At 20.7% G+C, this 23,444-nt stretch overlaps 6 protein-coding genes across 6 annotated transcripts; 4 read left to right on the top strand and 2 right to left on the bottom strand.

Annotated features, from left to right (window-relative positions):
- Nucleotides 1-101: 101 nt before the first annotated feature.
- On the top strand, nucleotides 102-4,593 carry SF3B3 (splicing factor 3B subunit 3, putative; the record flags this gene model as incomplete). The annotated part of the gene is made up of 5 exons (XM_028673325.1): nucleotides 102-3,422; nucleotides 3,674-3,766; nucleotides 3,848-3,994; nucleotides 4,148-4,249; nucleotides 4,456-4,593. The coding sequence occupies 5 exons, from the start codon at nucleotides 102-104 to the stop codon at nucleotides 4,591-4,593; spliced, it is 3,801 nt and encodes a 1,266-aa protein (XP_028529788.1).
- An 863-nt stretch (nucleotides 4,594-5,456) lies between these two features.
- PGAL8A_00456600 (conserved Plasmodium protein, unknown function) lies at nucleotides 5,457-6,471 on the top strand (the record flags this gene model as incomplete). Its single annotated transcript, XM_028673326.1, has 3 exons — nucleotides 5,457-5,493; nucleotides 5,946-6,277; nucleotides 6,394-6,471. 3 exons carry the CDS (start codon nucleotides 5,457-5,459, stop codon nucleotides 6,469-6,471), a joined length of 447 nt encoding a protein of 148 aa, XP_028529789.1.
- A 604-nt stretch (nucleotides 6,472-7,075) lies between these two features.
- PIH1 (PIH1 domain-containing protein, putative) lies at nucleotides 7,076-8,547 on the top strand (the record flags this gene model as incomplete). The annotated part of the gene is made up of 3 exons (XM_028673327.1): nucleotides 7,076-7,538; nucleotides 7,666-8,206; nucleotides 8,307-8,547. 3 exons carry the CDS (start codon nucleotides 7,076-7,078, stop codon nucleotides 8,545-8,547), a joined length of 1,245 nt encoding a protein of 414 aa, XP_028529790.1.
- A 639-nt stretch (nucleotides 8,548-9,186) lies between these two features.
- Nucleotides 9,187-9,575, bottom strand: PGAL8A_00456800 (conserved Plasmodium protein, unknown function; the record flags this gene model as incomplete). Its single annotated transcript, XM_028673328.1, has 2 exons — nucleotides 9,187-9,290; nucleotides 9,464-9,575. The coding sequence occupies 2 exons, from the start codon at nucleotides 9,573-9,575 to the stop codon at nucleotides 9,187-9,189; spliced, it is 216 nt and encodes a 71-aa protein (XP_028529791.1).
- Nucleotides 9,576-11,668: 2,093 nt separating this feature from the next.
- VP2 (V-type K+-independent H+-translocating inorganic pyrophosphatase, putative) lies at nucleotides 11,669-15,139 on the bottom strand (the record flags this gene model as incomplete). Its single annotated transcript, XM_028673329.1, has 2 exons — nucleotides 11,669-11,707; nucleotides 11,948-15,139. 2 exons carry the CDS (start codon nucleotides 15,137-15,139, stop codon nucleotides 11,669-11,671), a joined length of 3,231 nt encoding a protein of 1,076 aa, XP_028529792.1.
- Nucleotides 15,140-17,976: 2,837 nt separating this feature from the next.
- On the top strand, nucleotides 17,977-22,221 carry NOT4 (CCR4-NOT transcription complex subunit 4, putative; the record flags this gene model as incomplete). Its single annotated transcript, XM_028673330.1, has 1 exon — nucleotides 17,977-22,221. The coding sequence occupies one exon, from the start codon at nucleotides 17,977-17,979 to the stop codon at nucleotides 22,219-22,221; it is 4,245 nt and encodes a 1,414-aa protein (XP_028529793.1).
- Between the last annotated feature and the right edge of the window lie 1,223 nt (nucleotides 22,222-23,444).

Below are 23,444 nucleotides of genomic sequence, written 5' to 3' on the forward strand. Positions count from 1 at the left end.
CTTGCTTCTATTTTTTTTTGGCTGTTTTATATCATATTTTTTTTTTTTTTTTTTTTCAATTACTCTTATTTTATTTCATATATTATATAAATTTTTTCATAATGCCTGTCTTGTATCATTTAACTTTGCAAAAGCCTACGGCTATTACAAGAGCTGTTTATGGTAATTTTTCTGGGCCAAGAGCACATGAAATCATAGTAGCAAAAGGACAAGTATTAGAATTGTTAAGAGCAGATAAACAAGGAAAATTGAATTTGATAGTTTCAAAGGATATATTTGGTATTATTAGATGTATATCCACTTTTAGATTAACTGGTAGTAATAAAGATTATATAGTGATTGGGAGTGATTCAGGAAGGTTAGTGATATTAGAATATAGTAATGAAAAAAGTGATTTCATAAGAGTACATTGTGAAACATATGGTAAGAGTGGTATACGAAGAATAATACCTGGAGAATACATAGCAGTAGATCCCAAAGGAAGAGCCTTAATGATATGTGCAATAGAGAGACAGAAATTTGTATACATATTAAATAGAGATAATAAAGAAAATTTAACTATTAGTAGTCCATTAGAAGCACACAAATCTCACTCTATTTGTCATGACGTAGTAGGATTAAATGTAGGTTTTGAAAATCCTATGTTTGCATCTATTGAACAAAATTATGAAATGTTAGATAAACAATCTAACATAGATGATTTAGATTACCCTAAAAAAGGGTTATGTTTTTGGGAAATGGATTTAGGTTTAAACCATGTAATCAAAAAATATACCTTACCAATTGATATTACTGCTCATTTACTTATTCCAATACCAGGTGGTCAACAGGGACCTAGTGGAGTTATCGTTTGTTGCGAAAATTATCTGATTTATAAAAAGGCTGATCATGAAGATATATATTGTTCTTATCCTAGAAGATTAGAAATAAGTGAAGATAAAAATATTTCCATTGTTTGTTGGACTATGCATAGAATTAAAAAGTTTTTTTTTATTCTTGCTCAATCAGAATATGGGGATTTATATAAAATTGAAATGGATCATGAAGATGGTATTGTAAAAGAAATTGTGTGTAAATATTTTGATACTGTTCCTATTGCTAATTCTATATGTGTATTAAAATCTGGTTCTTTATTTGTTGCTGCTGAATTTGGGAATCATTTTTTTTATCAGTTTTCTGGAATAGGGGATGATAACAATGACCTTATGTGTACTTCTAATCATCCCTTAGGAAAAAATGCTATTATAGCTTTTAAAACTCAAAAATTAAAAAATTTATTCTTAGTAGATCAAATATATTCATTATCTCCAATTTTAGATATGAAAATTCTTGATGCTAAAAATGCCAATTCTCCGCAAATATATACCTTATGTGGAAGAGGTCCTAGATCCTCTCTTCGAATTTTGCAACATGGATTAAGTATTGAAGAACTAGCAGATAATGAACTTCCAGGAAAACCTAAATTTATATGGACTATTAAAAAAGACAATACAAGTGAATATGATGGTTATATTGTAGTAAGTTTTGAGGGAAGCACTTTAATACTAGAAATTGGGGAAACAGTAGAAGAGGTATATGATAGCTTACTATTAACAAATGTTACAACTCTTCATATAAATATTCTTTATGACAATTCATTTATTCAAGTATATGATACAGGAATTAGACATATTAATGGAAAAATTGTTCAAGAATGGGTTACACCAAAAAATAAACAAATTAAAGCGGCCTCTTCTAACAATGCTCAAATTGTTATAGCCCTTAGTGGTGGTGAGTTAATATATTTTGAAATAGATGAATCACATACATTAGTAGAAATATTTAGAAAAAATTTAAATGTAGAAGTTTTGTGTTTATCTATGCAACAAATATCAGAAAATAGATTAAGAGCTAATTTTTTAGCTGTTGGATGTTTAGATAATGTTGTAAGGCTGTTATCTATTGAAAAAGATAAGTATTTTAAACAGCTTTCAACGCATTTATTACCAAATAATTCCTCACCACAAGATATATGCATATCTGAAATGAAAGAATTAGGAAATGACAAAGAACGTAATGTTTTATTTTTAAATATTGGATTAAATACTGGAGTTTTACTAAGAAGTATTATTGATCCAATAGCTGGTACTTTAAGTAATCACTATTCTAAATATTTAGGAGCTAAAAGTGTAAAAATATGTCATGTGAATGTAAATAAAAATCCAGCTTTACTAGTTCTATGTGAAAAAACATATTTATGTTATGTTCATCAAGGAAAATATGTGTATTCTCCTTTAAATTATGACATGCTAGAATATGCATCTTCTTTTTATTCAGAACAATGTTCTGATGGATATGTAGCAATATCTGGAAATAGTCTACGAATATTCCGATTTTATAGATTGGGAGAAGTATTTAGTCAAAATATATTACATTTAACCTTTACTCCACGAAAAATTGTGCCTTTGCCATTTCCCTCATTATTTTATGACCATGATTCTTCAGTAGAAGTAGAAAGAAAAAAAAAAATACGTATGTTAGCAATAATTGAAGCAGATCATAATTCATATGATGAAAACACTCAAAAGGAAATACAAAAAGCATTAAAAGATATTAAATTAGATATTGAGGATAAAGAAAATAAAAAAAATACGAACAATGAAGATGATGGAACTGATTCAAATAAACAGAGTGAATTAATATTAAATGATAATTCTTCCCTTATTAATGTACAGAGTTTATCAAATGATTCTAATAAGAATGACTTAGATAATAATAAAAATATCATAAATGAGACAAATGAAGAAGAAAATGAGGAAGAATTATTATATGACAGAATAGGGACTTTTAAGGCAGGAGCAGGTAAATGGGGTTCGTGTATTAAAATTATTAACCCTATTAATTTACAAATAGTTGATAAAATTTCTCTAGAAATGGAAGAAGCAGCATTAAGTGTATGTGCTTGCGAGTTAGAAGCTTTACATTGTTTAATAGTAGGAACTACTTCAAATATGTCTTTGAAGTCTAGAAGTGTCCCTGCAGCAGCTTTACGAGTTTATACTTATGATATAAAATATAAACTAAATTTATTACATATAACCCCTATAGAAGATCAACCTTTTTGCTTTTGCCCTTTTAATGGAAGAGTTATAGCTTCAATTGGTAACAAATTAAGAATATATGCATTGGGTAAAAAAAAATTACTAAAAAAATGTGAATATAAAGATATACCTGAAGCTATTGTTTCGATAAAAGTTTCTGGAGATCGCATATTTGCTTCTGATATAAGAGAATCTGTTTTAATTTTTTTTTATGATTCAAATCAAAATACTATAAGATTAGTATCTGATGATATTATACCAAGATGGATTACATGCTCAGAGATTCTTGATCATCACACTATTATTGCTGCTGATAAATTTGATTCTGTATTTATATTACGGGTATTTACAAAAATTTATTAATATATATATACTTAACTAATTATATTGTGTTGTATGAATAATACATACTATTACGAGTTTATCTTAATTTATATTATCTTCTTTACAATTATTTTTAGAGAAAAATATATTTATTATAATAAATAATTTTTATAATAAGAATTAGTTATGATTCAAAAAAAAAAAAAAAAATGAATATCCATTGTAGATGCTTTTCATTTTTTTTTTCTTTTTGTTATTTTTTTTTTAAGGTACCTGAAGAAGCTAAACAGGAAGAATATGGCATAACAAATAAATGTTGGTATGGTGGAGAAATTATGAATAGCGCTAATAAGAATAGAAAAGTAAAGAAACATAATAAATTTTTTTTTGTGAATTATATTTTTTCTATTTAAAAATTTTTTTTCTTTTTTTTTTTTTTTTAGTTGGAGCATATCATGAGTTTTCACATTGGTGAAATAGTCACTTCTTTGCAAAAAGTGAAATTGTCTCCTACTAGTAGTGAATGTATAATATATTCCACTATTATGGGTACCATTGGGGCTTTTATTCCCTATGATAATAAAGAAGAGGTATATAATAAAATTAAGGAAAATAACTTAAAACAATTTAATAAATTATAACTCTATTTTATATAAAGATAATTATAAAATTTTATTTTTTTTTTTTATGAATTTTTTTCTTTTATTATCATAATTCTAACTTGCAATATTTTTTCTTTTTAGCTGGAATTGACGCAACATCTAGAAATAATTTTAAGAACCGAAAAACCTCCCTTATGTGGTAGAGAACATATATTTTTTCGTTCATATTACCACCCTGTTCAAGTAAAAATAAATTAAAAAAAAAAAATAAATCAAAATATAATATGCTTTGTTTTTTATATATAAATAATCTTTTTTAGCCTTTTTTTTCTTTTATTAATAATTTGTTTTTTTTTATGCTAAATGCTTTTTCAAAGTTTTTTGTCTTTAAAATACTTTATATACAAACTATTTGTACACACATTTATATGTTATTATTAAATTTATAGCATGTTGTTGATGGAGATTTATGTGAACAATTTTCAAGTTTATCCTATGAAACTCAAAGAAAAATTGCAGCAGATTTAGAAAGAACACCTGATGACATTTTAAGAAAATTAGAAGATATCAGAAATAAAATTTTGTAAATTAATATTTTAATACTTATTTTAAATTTTCCATTTTATTAGATATTTTTAAAATAAAATGTAAAGCAAAATAATTTTGAAAATTTTATTCACAATTTTAAATTATGCTTTATTTATTTTAATATACATACTTTTTAATTCATTATATCTAAATATTTACATATACGAATGCACATTCTTTTTTCTTTTATTATATGATTAAATAGTAGATATAACTTTTTAGTGTTTTTAATGCAATAAAAAATTATTATAATTTTAAAATAGCTCTTATAATTCTTTATTTTTAATATTCATAATAAGCAAAATTAAGTGCTATATAATATAAAATTATAAAAAAATTTATAATTTATTTTTTATAAAATTGTTTTTAATGCTATAAAAATAATATAAACAGAACTACAACATTTTAAATATATATAATCTTTTTTAATATAATCTTAGGAGTAATTTTTTTTTTCTTTTATAAGATAAATATGTTTTCTAAAATAATTTTAAGGAATTTTATGAAAAAATTAAAAAAATAATGTACTATAAAATAATTGTAAAATTTGAGTGTTTTAATAATATTTTATTCTATATTAAAAAAAAAAAAAATAATAAATAAAAAATTAAATGAAAAAAATAATATATATATATATATAAAAAAAAAAAAAAAAAAAAAAAAAAAAAAAAAAAAAAAAAAAGGAACAATTTTTTCTTCAAAAAAAAAAAATATTTTTATTCAAAATAATTTGAAAAAATTTTAAAAAAATAAAACAAATAACATTTATTCCATTATCATTTTATATTTTAATTTTATTTATTTTCAAATATAATTTTTTTTTTTTGTCACATTTTAAAATATATATTTTATTTAATACATCATGGGACGCTCATCAAGAAGCCGATCAAATAGTTTAAGTAAGATTAAAAATGAAATATACAATTTAAATTTATATATATATATATTCATATTATTTATATTGTTATTATATATATTTTAAATTATTGAAAATTATTTTGTAAATATTATTTTGTTATTCTTATGCTTAAATACAGTAAACACTTATAATGAGCAAAAAATATATATAAAATTACAAATTTCTAATATATATTTATGATTCGTTAATAAATTTCTAAAATATATACAGAAAAAGATAAACATATATTTAATTTATATATACAATTTATATTTTGTAGAATATAAATTTTTTATAATAATTTAATTTATTTAATTGTTTTCATATTGCATTTAAAGTTTTTTATTTATATAAATATATTCCGTGAATGGAACTTTTATATTTCAAATGTTATTAGTGTGTTTTATTATTTTTTTGAAATTAATTAACATATAAATCTTTTTCGTATTTTAGGTACAAGATCATCTTTTGTTAAAAGATCTGGTTCTAATGATATGAATAGAAGAAATAACACTAGCGCACAAAATTATTCAGGAAATTTAATGCAACAACAAAATTCTGGAAAGTCAGGTTTTTTATCAAATATGATGGGAACTGTAGCTAGTGGTATGGCTTCAGGTGTTGGATTCGGAGTAGCACAAAGAGCCGTTGATTCTATTTTGGGACCAAGACATGTAGAAGTTTCACACACAAATAATAATTCACAGATGAATCAGTCAGCAGCAATAAGTAGTGAAAGAAATAATTTATACAAATGCCAGCCATATATGGACGAGCTAAATCAAGTATAAAAAATATATATATATATATATAATTATTTCGTATTTATTTTTTATTATAACGTATTTTTTTTTTATCAAATATTATTTTTATTCATTAACTTTTTTTTGTATTTTTTCAGTGCTTAATGAGACATTCTGATGTTAGTTTATGCCAAAATTACGCAGATTCGTTGAAATCATGCCAACAATCAATGTAAAATGAAGATATAGATATAAAATGTTAAAAGAAAGTATTATCAATAAAAAAATTAAAAGTTTTAATAGGAATGAAAAATATAAAATTTTATAACTGTTATAAAGGCAATTATAAATTAGTATCCACATATTTTTTCTAATTCACGTATATTTTTTTTTTTTTTTTTTTTTTTTTTTTTTTTTTTTTTCAATAGTGACTTCAATTATTCACTGTAATTTTTTATTGTATGCTATTGTAATAATAAAAACGTTTTTTTTTTATAACAAAAATTCTTATAACAATTATGACAAACATTCAAATTTATAAATATTTATAGATATACATTAAGAAATATTATTTATAATATATTGTTTGCACTTTTCTTTCAGTCTTTTTTTTTACTTTTAGATGATAAAAAAATAAAAAAAAAAAATATTAAAATTTATTTTTTTTCTAAAAGAAACAAATAAAGTTAAATTTATAGGAATATTATATATATGCATTGTTAAGTTTTTAGCTATATACTGTTTTTTTTATTATTTGAAAATTTCTTAAATGAAAAGTTTTTTCCCTAATAGGACATTTTATTATTTTTCTTTATTTAAAATATATAATAAAGATAGAAAATGAATAATATATATGAATATTTTTTTCAGGAAAAAAATAAAAATATACAATTCTCAAATGACAAATTAAATGATTTGCTACAAAACAAGAAAACAATAAAAATTAGTCCACAAAAAGGTTTTGTCATAAAAACTTATGAAAAACAAGGTGGAAAAGTATACTTCAATATATGTGCATCTAATTTAATTGCTGAATTTCATTTAAAAAAAATTCCCGATTTAAATAATGAAGAAGGATTGAGAATACCTTTAAGTATAGGTGAAGAAAAAAATAAAGAAGATAAAAAGGGAAATAAATACAAAACATATGATATTGTTCTTAATACAAAAATTGTTATAGAAAGCAAAAAAAATTTAGAATTAAAAAAAATTATAGCTGAATTAGTTCAGGTAGCTGTAAAAAATAAATATAAGACAGAAACTTGTGCAAATTTGTTTTTTTTTCCTGAACATAAATATAAAGGTAATATTATTTATATATTTTTAAACGTCATTTATACAGTAATTACATTGTGCTATAGTATCAGCATTTATTTATTTTTTTTTTTTTATCTAAATTCATTTAATAATTAATTTTATTTTTACTGTAGGAAGCAATCCAGATGATCAATATATAAAAGATGATCAACAGCATAAATTTAATATAATAGAAGAAGGACATGAAGATGAAAATAAGAAGAATGATAAAAATCATATTAGAGAAAATAAGGAAATTGAAAATTATTTAACAATTAAAAAACCTGAATGGGATATGTGGTTCATCAATAAAAATATAATAGAAGAAAAGTATAAAACAATGAATGAATTTTATATACCTTATATACGTAAGTTCCCATTAAAAGATGTAATTGACTGTTTTGATTATAAACCTCCTTTTTTAAAATGCAAAAAAAAAAAGGAACAAAAAAAAAATCAAATATTCAAATCATTTTTGAATGAATATAATATTGAATTAGATGATGAATTTTTATCATATGAAAAAATAATAAATACAATATGTGTTATTCAAATCCAACTTCCTTTTTTTCTTCTTGCTGAGCACAATAAAAAAAATAATAACAGTACATTTGTTATCTCTCAATTTGTTAATCTATATATATGTGATGAATTTTTAAGTGTATTTTTTAAAAAGTAAAAAAAGAAAAATAAATAAATATAATAATTTTAGGAATTTAAAATTTTTTCATTTAAATAAATATATATATATATATATATAATTATATTTTTTCAGGTCTCCTTTATTTCCATTAGAATATAATCCCCCTTATAAAAATTTTAATATTCGTTTTCCTTTTTATTTTGAATCATCAAAAGCGAAATCTCATTATCTGGAAAAGTATCATCTTTTAAATATTATAATACCGGTTAGCAAAAGTTGTGCCAGCTCTGTAATATTTAAAGACGTAATTGAGAATTCTAAGGACAACTCATCTAATTACAATGATGAAACAAGTGATAGCTCTATATTTTAATAATAAAAAAAGGTAAAAAAAAGAAACAAAATTTTCATCATCCTATTGGATAATAAAAATAAATATAATTATTAACACTTGAATTACAGATAAAAACATGAATCCATTCCAATATTTTAATTATAAAAAGTAAATAACATTAATATTTTTTATAAGATAATATATTTTTATTTTTTTTTTTAGTATTTACAGTTCAGAAGTTATACATATATATTTTACTTTATTTCATTATTATCAATTATTTCTTTTATTCTAATAATTTTATTAATTTTTTTATAGAGATGATAGACTATAAATAATGGAATGAAAAAAAAAAAAAATAACATTTTTTGTAGATAAGTTTTTTTTTTTTTAGTTTCATTTTCTCTTGTTAACTTTAAAAAAAAAAAAAATAAATAAATTTATATCATCATAAATTTTTTTTTTTATTAAACTTAAAAATACAAGGAAAAATAATAAAAAAAGAATTTACACTGTTATTCATTTATGTTTAGGTACTATTTATTTTTAAAAAAAGTTATGGCTTCATTAGTATATAACATACTTTTAAAAAATTAATTATAATTATACTTACATAAATACAAAAAAAAAGAAAAAAAAAAGAAATAATATTTTTTTGAATTATTTTAATTAATACATCTACTTTTTTTCTTCTCTATTATTTTTTTCATTGTCACTATCATACATTGGATCTTTTTGATCTATTGGCTTTTGTTCGGTTAATGATATATCTGTCGTATTACCTATAAAAAAAAAAAAAAAAAAAAAAAAAAAAAAAAAATAATAATATAAAAAAATATTCTAGTTTTGTACAATGTTTATTCTTTTTTTCAGAATAATAAATAAAAAATAAAATTGAAGTGGATAAATCATTTATTTATATTTTTAATATTTTTTTTTTTTAATAAAAATATACCCCAATTAAATTTTCCTGTTCCTGCACGAACACTTGAATCACCATAAGCAGGTGTCTTTCCTGCACTGTGCCTCTCTAAGCGTATATTTTTATCTTTATTTGAATTTGCCATGTTTTTCTTTTTTTAGAAAAATTTTTTTTTCTTACGAGATGTAATATAAAAGAAATTGTTGTATGTGTATAACGTGATTAAAATTTAAAATTATTTGAGGTTTGAAAAAAAATTATATCTTATAAGGTTTAATTGATTTAAATTAGAGAATAAAAATTGTTCAAATAAGTAAAAAAAAAATTTTCAGTTTTGCTTTTAAATAGCCAAATTTTAAATGAGAACATAAGGAAAGATAAAAAAAAAATATAAAAATTACATGTAAAAAAAATTACGTTGTATTTCATTAAGATAATTAAAAATTTTTAATTTGAAAAGTATGGTTGATAAAAAAAAATTTATATATATATATATAAATATATAAATGCATATATATAATTCTTTCTACAATGCAACAAATGCCCCCAAAAAAAAAAAAAAATTATTTGAGTACTAGAGTGCTCAAATTAAATGAAAAAAAAAAAAAAAGATTCGTGATCTAAATTATAATTATTAAAAATGTATTTTCTCATATTATTTAAGTATTTTATTTATTCTTATAGTTGAATTGTATAGTAATTCTTTAAAAAAAACCAAATGCAACTTCTTTATTGATGTGTGCTGTAAAATGTGCATGTAAATTAAAAAAATTCAGAGAAATTTTTGTATTTAGGTAAAAAATTTAATAAATTTTTAAATATTTGAAATTTTAAAATACACAAAAATGAATGAAGATTTTTCATTGAACTTTTTTTTTTAATATATTTTATTTTAATTTTTTTTTTTTTATCTTATCATATTTTTTCCTTTATTTTTATTTTTTATTTTTGTTCTTTTTACAATTATTGTTACAAATAATTTCAAAGTTGACTATATAAAGGAAGATTATTTGTTTCATTTATCATTTAAAAATTTAAAAAATTAATAAAAAAAAATTTTGGAAATATTTTATTTTATTTGAAATCGGTAATTTACACTTTCACTTCACATAAACTTAAGAGAAAAGCATAGACTAACTGGCTAAAATGAAAAAAACAACAATTCTTACCAAAAACCGATATGAAAATTCAGTAAAAATTTTATTGAATCATGTGTATATATATCATAATTTTATTATGTGGAGTGATACTTACTTAACATGATAGTGTAACAAAATATATATATGTTTTATATTAATATTTAAAGATACAAAATTATATATTTTTTTGAAACCTTACAACTATGTAATTCAAAGAATAAAAGAAAAATGTAAAATTTTATTTTTATATTTTAGGAGTTTAATTTATTTAGAATCAACATAAATTATGAAAAATATACTTTTTTGGTATTTCAGAAATACTTAGGACATCTTAAAATAAATATTGATATTAGATAATATTTTTCATGTAATATATCAATAATCAATATTACTTTAATATTTAAAATAAATATATAAGAATAAAAGGAATGCTAAAGATAATTCCAAAATGATATATTTAATATTCATTTTCTTCAAAATAATATATATTATCATAAAAATAAATAGATTATTTAATTATTTGTCATTAATAGAATAATGTGTAAATATAAAACTTATTTAGAAAAAAAAATTATTTAAAAGACATAATAAATGTTATTATTTTTACAAAAACATTTATTATTAGCTAAAAATTTAATTATTTTCCTATTAATTATTATAATAGATCTACAAGAAAAAAAAAAAAAAAAATTCTATTTTCATAATGACCATTAAAATAAAAGGAAACCATAATGTTAAACAATCATGATTTTGTTTTATATTTTATTATAAGATTACAATTATTAAAAAAAAAATAACACATATAAGTATATATATATATATATATATATAAACAAAATTAAATAAATAAATATATTAATGATGTTTAAAAGTAAATTTCAATGTATATATTATTGTATGTATATTATAAATGTAATTTAATATATTATATTTTTTTAAATATTAAAAAAATTTAATATTTTAAAAATTTATATGGGGATAGTTATATGTAAAGAAAGTAAACAAAATTCTAGTAATACTAAAAAAAATTTTTACTTAAATTTAAAAAATGAAAAGGAGTATTATATAATTAATGCGCATATGATATTAGGCGTCAATACTACTTTCCTGTAGTAGACGCTAATATGGGTGTTATTACCTAAAAAAATAAAAAAATTGTGTTGTATAATTATTGAGGAATATATATGTAATAATAAAGATTTTTGCAAAAAAAAAAAAAAAAAAAAAAAATTTATTAAGTTTATTATATTCTTTTTTATGAAGCAATGCTTATTCTTATTTAATATATATATATATATATTTATTTTGTTATATGTATACATATTTTTATAAAGATTTACATATATATACATTTTTTCTTGTGTGTATTTATTTTTACCATAGTAATGGTTGATATAAGTTTGATAAGAACATGTATTGATGGTCCAGCTGTGTCCTTGCATGGATCACCAACAGTATCTCCAATAACACTTGATACATGTGCTGGACTATTTTTTCCTCCATAAAAACCTGATTCAATATATTTTTTAGCATTATCCCATGCTCCACCAGCATTGTTCAAAAAAAGAGCCATAAGTATACCGGTGGAGGTAGAAAACATGATAAAAGAGGCAATAACCTGTGCACCTAGCAATTGGTTATTTTGTAAAATACCTAAATATTTAAATACTAAGCCAACAATTAAAGGAGAAAAAATTCCTAATAGTCCAGGCTTAATTGTTTCTATTAATGCTCTCCTACTAATTATTGCTACACATTTATGATAATCTGGTTTTTCTTGATAAGTTAAAATGCCTGGATGATCATTGAATTGTCTTCTAACTTCTTTTAAAACCTCTTCGGCAGTTTTACCTACTGCATCTAATGACCAACCAGCAAACAAAAACACAACAACTGATCCTAAAATACCACCAATGAAAACTTCTGGTATTGCAATGTCAACTGTTGAAAAAGGAATCTTTGAATGAGTTGATACTTCACTAAGGAAAGCAGAAAAAAGAAGAAAACATGCCAAAGCAGCGGAACCTACACTAAATCCTTTTGTATTAGCTTTAGTTACATTTCCAACAGCATCTAATTTATCTGTAATAACACGAACACATTCTGGTTGTTTGGACATTTCTACTATACCTCCTGCGTTATCAGCAATTGGGCCAAAATTAGACATACTTAAAATAAAAACGGCAGTTGATAACATACCCATAGTTGCAACAGATGTACCATACAACCCATTTATTATACTATTATCAGACGTTATATTGCTTTTTAATCCTAAATAATATGATAGTAGTAGAGAAATAGATATAACTATTATAGGAAAAAAAGTTGATTCTAATCCAACATATAAACCTGCGATTATATTGGTAGCAGGACCACTCAAAGATGCATGAGCTATTTTTTTTACTTTGGGATAAGAATAATCTGTATAATATCTAGTTAGAATAACAAATAAATAGGAGCAAATCATTCCAATTACTCCACATAAAGAAAAATATATCCATTCATAACCTTGTTTATCACTAGAAAAAAGCATTTTACATAAAAAAGAAAATCCTGTAACTCCAAGAAGACACGTAAAAAAGTAAGCTTTTAACATAGCTTTTAAAGGATTTTCTAAATTTTCCGATGTAATATTATGACCATAATTTTCATTTATCATATCTCTTTCTTTATTAGTACTATTTAATGTTACAGTAGATTCTAAATATATACTTGAATTAATATTGTTAAAATAATTTTCCTCTTTTTTTTCTTTTTTTTTTTTTGTATATTGCTGATTGGCTTGATATGAGCCATTGTTAACGTATACTAAGTATACTCCAATGGTTGAAATTAATAAATCCATTGAATGCACGAATAATGGAAATAAAACAAAATAACTTGCATTATTTTCGGAAATAACACCTTGTTCTGATAAAGTACCTCCTAAAATCATAGATGCAATTATTTCGGCTGATATAGACTCAAATAAATCCGCACATTGACCAGCACAATCTCCTACATTGTCTCCTACTAAATCAGCTATAACTGCAGGATTTCTTGCATCATCTTCTGGTATATGTTTTTCAATTTTTCCAACTAAATCTGCACCTATATCAGCTGCTTTGGTATAAATTCCTCCAGCTAATTGATATAACATAGCAACTAAAGAAGCTCCAAAACCATACCCAACAATTAGTAATGGGTATTTAGAAAAAGATAAAGTTGGATACATGAAATTTACTAATAACAATAATGAACAAATTCCAAAAATAGCTAATGCAACATTTACAATTGCACTTACTGCTCCACTTCTAAAACATGTAACCAATGCTTTATTATATGAATATGTAGCAGCTTTAGCTACTTTTATATTAGCTCTAACTGCTACATAAATTCCATTATACCCTGCTATAGAACTGCAAATAGCACCTAATAAAAAAGATATAGCTGTTATAATACCATAGGAAAGTGGAGATATAATAATAGAGCTATCATTTAAGTCATCCGAAATTTTATTTTCTTCAGGAAATTTTGTATAATCTCCACGTATTACATATAATAATAATATAAATACAGTAAATATTATGGATATTTTTAATATAGAATTGTATTGAACTGCAAAAAATCCCTCAGAGCCTTCTTTAATTGGCTTTGCTATACTTTCAAAAGAAGCTATTTCATATCCTTCACTAGTAGCCATCTCATTATTTAATGTTTCATTATCATCATGTTGGTTATTCATCAAATTTATATTAGCTTTTTGATTATTTTCTAATAAATTGTTCCAGTTATTATTTACCATATTTGTGTCATTTAATACTTTATTAGACACTTCTCCTTTGTGTGTGTTTGTTTTTTCTTCTTTATAAAATGGTAATGCCATTTCATTAGTTCCTTTTGTATAATTTTTAGTTGATAATTCTATTTCATTAATGTTATTATTATTTTTTGTACTACGTTCATAATGAAAATTATGAACTTGAAAAGAAGGTAATGATGTGTTTACATACTCATTTTCAGTATTTTGAAAAGTATTATCTTTCAATCGATCATTATTCAAATTATAACCATTATTGATGTTGTTATTTTGTCTATTGCTTAATTTTGAATTTGTTATTTTACTTTTACTATTATTTATAATACTTAACTCATTTTCAATAAAGATATTACTTATCATATCATCCTTTTTTATAGTATTATATGTTTCATATTCATCATTTAATATTGTACTCAGAATATATAAGGAATATAATAAAAAATATAAACTATAAAGTGTCAAGGTAATTAAAAGAACAGTTTTTAAATTATCAGTGCTTTTGTAAGAAATATATATTATTAATAGAAATAACAATAAGACAACAAAGTTTATTATTATACGCTGCTTTGTTGTTTTATTTATATATAATTTTAAATACTTAATAATTTTTAATTTTCCTCTTCTTTCATTTAATTTTTTAACTTTTCTTTTTGCATTTTTAGAATAACTGTTTTCAAAAATATTCTTTAAATTTTTGTTATAAACTATATTAACTTCGTTTTTATTCTCGTTTTTTTTAATTTTTGGATCATTTTCATATATAGGAAGCATTTTATTTTTAATCTATATAAAAATTTTTTTTTACTTTTTTATAGATATGTATAACAGAAACAAATATTAATTTTTTTTTGCAAACAAATTAGTATTTTTTTCTTTTTTTTTTTATTTACTATTTTTAATATTATTATCCATTAAAATTTATTTTCATATTATTTTGATCATTTGGTTCACTTTTTTTTTTTTTTTTTTTTTATTTAATAAAATTTTATATTTGTTTTAGTATAATGAAGTGTATTTATGTGCATGTGTGATTGCTTTCATTGTTATATTTTTTTTCATTATTTTGTGTAAATGTTATATACACATACACTTTATAAAAAGAAAAAAAAACTATGTAACACAAATAGCTTTTATAATTAAAAATGAAAAAAAAGCGGTTACATAAATTACCTTTAAAATTTAAAAAGAAAATAAAAAAATATAACAAAAAAAATTAAGTTTTTTAGATGGTCTTTTATTTGTTCCACGAAAAAGGAAAAATTAGTAAATGATTTAGTTATATAATAATTCATTAAAATTAATTATATTTTGCTGTATATATATTTTACAAATACTTTTTTTTTTTTTTTTTAGAAACAAAATATATATATATTTATAAAATTATAAAAAGCTTTAGACTTTGTTAATTAATGCATATAACAAAAAATATAATTCCTTTAAAAAAAATTAGGTTAGAAATGTTCATTTTTTAAATATTTTCATTTTAAAATCCTTCAAATAAATTCCGTATAAAAAATTTTTCAATTTAAAAATATAATATGTAATTTATATAGAAATAATTATTTATATGATTTTTCATTTTTCAATTATTATTTTGCATTATTCCGATACACATTAAAAGCTTTATACGAATAACCCAATTAGATAAAAAGAAAATATATTATATATCTCATTAATGAAATTAAAAACGAAGAATGTTAAAAAAATATATTTTTTTTTAAAAACATGAAAATTAATTTATAAAAAATATGGAGTTACATTCATTATTTTAATGAATTCCATCAAAAAAAAAAAAAAATAAATAATAAAACATGAATAATCATTTTATAAGAATAAAATATATACTTATTGTGATTAAATAATTATTAAAAAGGTTCTTCCCCTTTAGAAAAAAAAAAAAAATCTGCTTTATTCATGATAAAATGTAAATAATATTTATATTAAACTTATATATATTAGTATACACATATAAATAAAAAAGATATTTTATTTTTTTTTTCTTTGAACTACAATAAAGAAAAATTTTACGTAAATTTAGTGGTACATTATATTATTAAAAAATATGTTGATAAAAAGTTGTATTCTATAATTAGAAGCAAAAAAAGTTTTAGTTTAAAATTTTAATTTTTTTTAAATATTGTAAATATTAAAAAAATATATTAAGAATATGTTCTAACATTATTCTATATATAAAAAAGGAAATGCTCATTGAGAGAAATAGAAAAAGAAATAATAATAAAATTTCTAGAATACAAAATACATACATAGTAAAATTTAGTATCTATAATGATTAAAAGAAAAGAAATAATAAATAAAAAGGTCTTCTAATATTTATTTTCTATTTAGTTTTTTTTTTATTTTATAAATATAAAAGACATTGTTCATTAAGGAAATAACGAAAAGCTTCTTTGTTTTATATATTACTATTATTATTTTTTTAATTAAAATTGTTACAATATTTTGAAAAATGAATTTTTATTTTTATATACCCATTTTTAAAAGCATTAATCTACTTTCATACTATATGTAATTTTTTTTCTTAAGGGTAATGTCTTTATTTTTTTCATTAGTTATATTCCTTTTTAAATTTAAAAAAATATATTTTATATTAATATTGTATAATTTTTCATTTTTCAAAAAATTCAAAGTTCATTATAAAAATATAAAACTTCATTTTTTTTTTTTTTTTTAAGTGTACATCGTCATTTCCTTCAATTTTATAAAGCCTTTTTTTTTTTTTTTTAAATTTCTTACATATATTGTTTTAAAAAAATTTACCTAACAATAAAAAAGTTTACTATTCAGTATAACCAATAAAAGTTACATACCTTTAAAATTTATTTTTCGTTTATATAAATAAGTATTCATATAATTTTGTTTAGTAAATATTATATATATATAAATATATAAATATATATATATATGAATATATATATATAAATATATAATTATATAAATATATAAATATATAAATATATAAATATATAAATTTATATATATATAAATATATAAATATATAAATATATAAATTTATATATATAAATATATATTTATATAATTTATGTGCATGCCAACAGAAAATTTTACGAATTTAATTTTAGACTTAAAAAAAAAAATCATTTCCATTTAAAACAATTAAAAGAAATAATCTGAAGATATATTTTTTTATTATTTTAAATATTTCTTTTAATTCATATAATTAATGATAGAATTACCTTTTATATTTGAGTAACTTTAAAAAAATTGATATTTTGTGAAAATTATTAAATAAAATGAATTATTAAAAATTTTGCTTTTTTTTTTTTTTTTTTTTTTTTTTTTTTTTTTTTATATTAAAATTTATATAAAAAAGAAAAAAAAATATATATATAAAAAAAAGTAAAAAATTATAATTAAAAAAAAGTAACAAAAAAAGATAAGGATAATAAAGGAAGATAGAAAATAAAGAGATAGCAAAAATAGATAATAAGCATATATAAAAGAATGCATTTTTTCTTTAAAAAATTCATTTCGTAATATTAATTATGTGAATAATATTAGAAGTTATATATACTAGTATTTAGAAAAATAAATAAAATATATGTATAAAAATAAAAGAAAAAAAAAGGATGAGAAGAGGCGGTGGTAATGATAAGCGATTTTTGAGACGATCTTTTAATAGATCATATTATTATAAGAAAAATGAAAAAGAAAAAGTAGAAGAAATTAATAACAGAAAAAGCAAAAATTTTGAAAGAGAAGAGGAAGAAGATGAAGGGGATGAAGAAGAAGATGGAGAAGAAAAAGAAGGTGAAGATGAATATAATTCAGAGGAGGAAGAAAAAAATAGAAAAAAAAAAATAAAGAAAATAAAAAATAAAGAAAAAAAAGAATTATTTGATGAAGAAAGAGATGCATTAAAAAGTATAGAAGAAAGTAATGAAAAAAATCAAGATAAAAATAATATAATTTGCCCATTATGTGTAGAAGTGCTAGATGAAACAGACAGAAATTTTTTTCCATGTGATTGTGGTTATCAAATATGTTTATGGTGTTTATATTATATAAGGGATCATATGAGTAACAAATGTCCAGCATGTAGAAGAAGTTATAACGAAAAAAAGTTTATCTATAATAGAGAAACCCATGAAAAATTATTTAAAAAGCAAAAGAATCAACATAAAAATAAGAATGAAAATACAAATTTAAGTAAATGTGATTTGTATAAAAATGCCAATATATATAATATTCATGAATATGATAATTTATTAGAAATAATTAAAGGGATACGAGTAGTTCAGAGAAATCTTGTTTTTGTTATTGGTATTACATCTGCATTTGCTAAAAAAGCTATTTTAAAAAAAAGTGAATATTTCGGTAAATATGGAAAAATATTAAATATTATAATAAATAAATCACAAGCATATAATCCTAATTATAATGGTCCATCTTTTAGTGCTTATATAACTTATAGCAATGAAAAAGAGGCAATTAATGCTATTTATTTTATTGACGGTATGACATTAGATAATAAGATATTAAAAGCTTCCTTTGGTACTACTAAATATTGCTCTTCTTTTTTAAAAAATTCTTCTTGTAGTAATGAAGAATGTTTTTATTTACATGAACTTGGTAACGTAGTAGATAGTTTTTCAAAAGATGATATACATGGTCCAAAGCATTTATACCATGATCTTTTATATTTTTATTTTAAAAAGTTACCAGAAAAGAAGAATGAACAAAACTATGATTCTTCTAATAACTTAACTAAATATAACAAAAAAATTCTAGATCCAAATAAAACTTCAAAAAATAGTGGAGTTGATATTAAAAAAAAAATTGATAGTAATGAAGAATTAATAAATAATAAGAAAGCTATTTCTAATAATCCAGAAAATAAAATGATGTATAAAATTTACAATGAATGGAAAAAAAAAAGTATAGAAAGCAGTAAAGATGCGGGTGGTAAAATTGTAGAGGAAATGAAAAAAGAAAAAAAAATGAATGAGATAAATAATAAAAAAGAAAGTATTTTAGAAGAAAAAAAGAAAAAATGGAATTCAGAAGAAAAAGTTAATATAAAAAGTGGCATGAATGAAGAACTGGAAGAAGAAAATATTAATAAAAACAAAAAAAAAAAAAAAAAAAATAAAAGTGAAGAGATGTTGAATTGTGATATAATAAAAGATAATAATAATAGTTCTTATAATTATTGTAAAGAGAAAAACTACTTAAGTTCTCTTCAAAATATTTCATACATTAAGGAAAATGATAATAGTAAAAATGAAGAAAAAGGAATTAACAAAAAAAATAATAACAGTGAGATAGAAGATACATATTACTTAGACGAAATTTCTGAGAACTATCCACTAATAAACGATGTTAGATTTGAAAAAGAAAGAAGAAAAAAAATAAAGAAAAAATTAGAACAAAATAAAGGAGAATATGTGAATATGAAAGAAAAAGATAAATTTAAAGAAAAAAACAAAAATTATCAGCAAAGTAGGGAGAACAAAGAACAAAAGGAAATAAAAAAACAAAAGAGAAAAAATATATATGATAATCCTATAGATAATAATAAAGATACCAATCAAATAGAACTACATCATAAAATTACTGGTACAACAAAAGAACGGGGGAAAAGTAATGAACTACAAGATAATGATATTAAAAAAATGTATTATAGAATAGATAACTATTTCGATGAATTGTTAGATAAAAATAAAAAGAGAGAACAAACAAAAACTTCCATAGAGAATATACTTAATGAAAAAAAGAAAATTGTAGGCATAGATAAAAAAGATATATATTGTACAGAATATAATGATGATATAGAAAAATCAAAAAAAAGGGAAGTCACAAATTTGAGAGAAGATAATTCTGAATATAAAAAAATTAAAGAATGTGAAGAAAAAGAAAAAAAAAATGGAAAATTAAAAGAAAATAAGGAAAAAGAAGAAAAAAATAAAATAGATCAAAAAGAAATCGAAAAAATAGAAGAAAATGAAACAGAGAATAGAAGTAATGTAAAAGAAAAAAAAGAAGATAATGTAGGATTTTATGAAAAAAATATTTACAGAGATAAATACAGAAAAGGAAAATATAATGATTATGAAAAATCTGAAAAAATAAAAAAAGGAGTTGAAATAGAAGGTGATAAAGAAGATGAAGGTGATGATGAATATGAAGATGATGAGGAAGAATTTGAAGGTAATGAAGAAGGAATTAAGGAAGAATATGAGGAAGATGAAGGTGAAGAAGAGGAAGAAGAGGAAGAAGAGGAAGAAGAAGAAGAAGAGGAAGGAGAGGAAGAAGAAGAAGAAGAGGAAGAAGAAGAGGAAGAGATAGAAGAAGATGAAGAAGAGGAAGAGGAAGAGGAAGAGGAAGAGGAAGAAGAAGAAGAAGAGGAAGAGGAAGAGATAGAAGAAGATGAAGAAGAAGAAGAGGAAGAGGTAGAAGAAGAAGAGGAAGAAGAAGATGAAGAAGAAGAAGAGGAAGAAGAAGATGAAGAAGAAGAAGAGGAAGAAGAAGAAGAAGAAGAAGAAGAGGAAGAGGAAGAAGAGGAAGAAGAAGAGGAAGAAGAAGAGGAAGAGGAAGAGGAAGAAGAAGAAGAAGAGGAAGAGGAAGAAGGTGAGGAAGAGGAAGAGGAAGAGGAAGAGGAAGGTGAGGAAGAAGAATATATAAATGTAGAACTAAAGGAAGAAGAAAAAAAAAAGGATAAACAAAACAAGAAAAAACAAAAATATAATGATAATCTAGACGATGAGGAAATTCAGAAGATGACAAATATTGAAAATATAATAAAAATGAAAAATAACGCAAGTATAACTAGTCATGACGTAATTGGGGAATACATAAAAAAAATAAATAATAATGAAAAAAAAGAAAATGCAGAATTTGATACTTATGACAATATTGTAAATAATTATTTTAATGAAAGTGAATGCTTAGAAAGTATGGATGAAAAAAATATCTACATAGAGAATAGTAAAAAAACAACAAAAAAAAATGAAATAATTAATGGAGAATTTTTGGAAAAAAAAAATAAAAATGAAATAAAAAAAATAAAAACGAAATTAGATAATGAGGATTCAAATATAAAAGAAATTATAAACATGGAAGAAAACAAAATGGTTCTAAGCAATAAAGAAAAAAAGAAAAAGAAGAAAAAAAATACTTTTAAAAAAATTTTGTATCATGAAGAAATAGAAAACGATGTTATGAATATAATAAGAGATATGATGATGTATCAAGTTAAATTGAAGAGCAAAAAAAATAGTAATAAAAGGAATTGTGAAAAAATTGCTTTATTCAATGATTTAGAAATTTTTATTAGGAATTTATGTATAGCTAAAAGTAAATCCATTCAAAATAATCCTGTAGACGAAGGCACAGTGTATTTAATAGAAGATATAATAAGCAAAAAAGATAAATCTGCCAAAAAAAATGATTATTTATTATATTCTAATGATGAAAACGTATTTTTAAAGTCTTACAAAGGAATTATAGAATATATATTAAAGAGAAATAGTAGTTTTAAAATTAAGAAAAATTTTAATGAACACACATTTGATGCATATAAAGAATTAATTCTATCTAAAGATGATAATATGATTACTGATCAAAATAATTTATTTGATAAAATTTTTAATGAGCAAATAAATTTTGTTCAACAACTATGTAAATCGGATTATAATATTAGTTCATCAGATATTCATTCAAGTAAAAAAAAATCTATATATAATTTTTATGAAGACAATAATTTAAAAGATAAAGAAAAATCTTTATTAAAGAGTATACCTAATTTATGGGTTAATTTCAATAACTCTTTTAACTCTGAAGAAGTAAATGATAAAGTTAATTTAAGTGCCTAATGAATGTTCGTTAAACAAGACAAATTTAATAATATTTCTTGAGTTCATGTTATAATAGTCATGAAGTGATGTATACATATATATATATATATATGATAAACATATGTAAAAAAAAAAAAAAAAATAAACTTATATATTCTTTTAATTTTATTATATTTGTTATTTACAAATATAATAAATTTAAACGATATATTAAAATTAGAAAAATATAATATATGGAAAATTTCATTTTGAGTATCTACTATTTCTAAAAGTGTTTTTTTATAAAATCGTTTGTAATAATAAAAAAAAGAAAAAAATTTTTTTTTTTTTCTTAATTATAGTTAATACATTAAGAAGTATTATTTTTACAACATTTAGATAGTGAAAATATTTTTTTCATTAATATATTGTATATATATAGTTTATATGATAATTTAGAAAGTTTAAGGCTTATAATAAAAAAAAAAAAAATTAACAATTATAGCGAATAGTAATTTTAAACAAAATAGTAAAGTATAAAAAAGAAAAAGATGAAGACAACGAATATAAACGTGATAAAAAATAAAATTATTTTTAATTTAAAAATTTTTTTTTTCATACAATTTATATATAATTTTTTAAATAATTTTGGAGCATAACTTTTTATATTTTAATAATATTTTAAATTTATTTATTTATTTATTTTTTTTCTTTTTTTTTCCTTACAACTCACCAATCTCATTTTTACTTTTTAATTATATTTCAATTTATTTAAGTACAAAAAAAAAAAAAAAAATATGAATTGGAAAAGTATAATTTTACAAAAAAAAATTTATACTTAATAAAATTAGTTATTTAAGGTTTTTTAACAAAAAATAAAAATTAAAAATAAAAATGAATAACATATTAAAAAATTATAGTTATTAAATATAGATAGATACGTGTATTAAAACAACTGTAATGTCATATATATATATATATCATTACAAGATAAATTTAGAAAAATTAATTAAATAAATGATTTAATTATTTAATTTCATGAAACTCAAAACATGAAAACAAGAAAATTTACTTTTACTACTATGGATATAAATGTGAAAAACAAGAATATAAAACAATACTTTAAAAAAAAAATTTATAATTAAATGAAAAAAAACACAATTTAATTAATACAAATAAAAAATGTAACAATAATATTGAGATGTAAATTATAATGAATTTCACAAAATGCTAAAATAAAATAGTTTTTCATCCATGTTATG

Source organism: Plasmodium gallinaceum, assembly GCF_900005855.1.
Source record: "Plasmodium gallinaceum strain 8A genome assembly, contig: PGAL8A_v1_130, whole genome shotgun sequence".
Classification (NCBI taxonomy): domain Eukaryota; phylum Apicomplexa; class Aconoidasida; order Haemosporida; family Plasmodiidae; genus Plasmodium; species Plasmodium gallinaceum.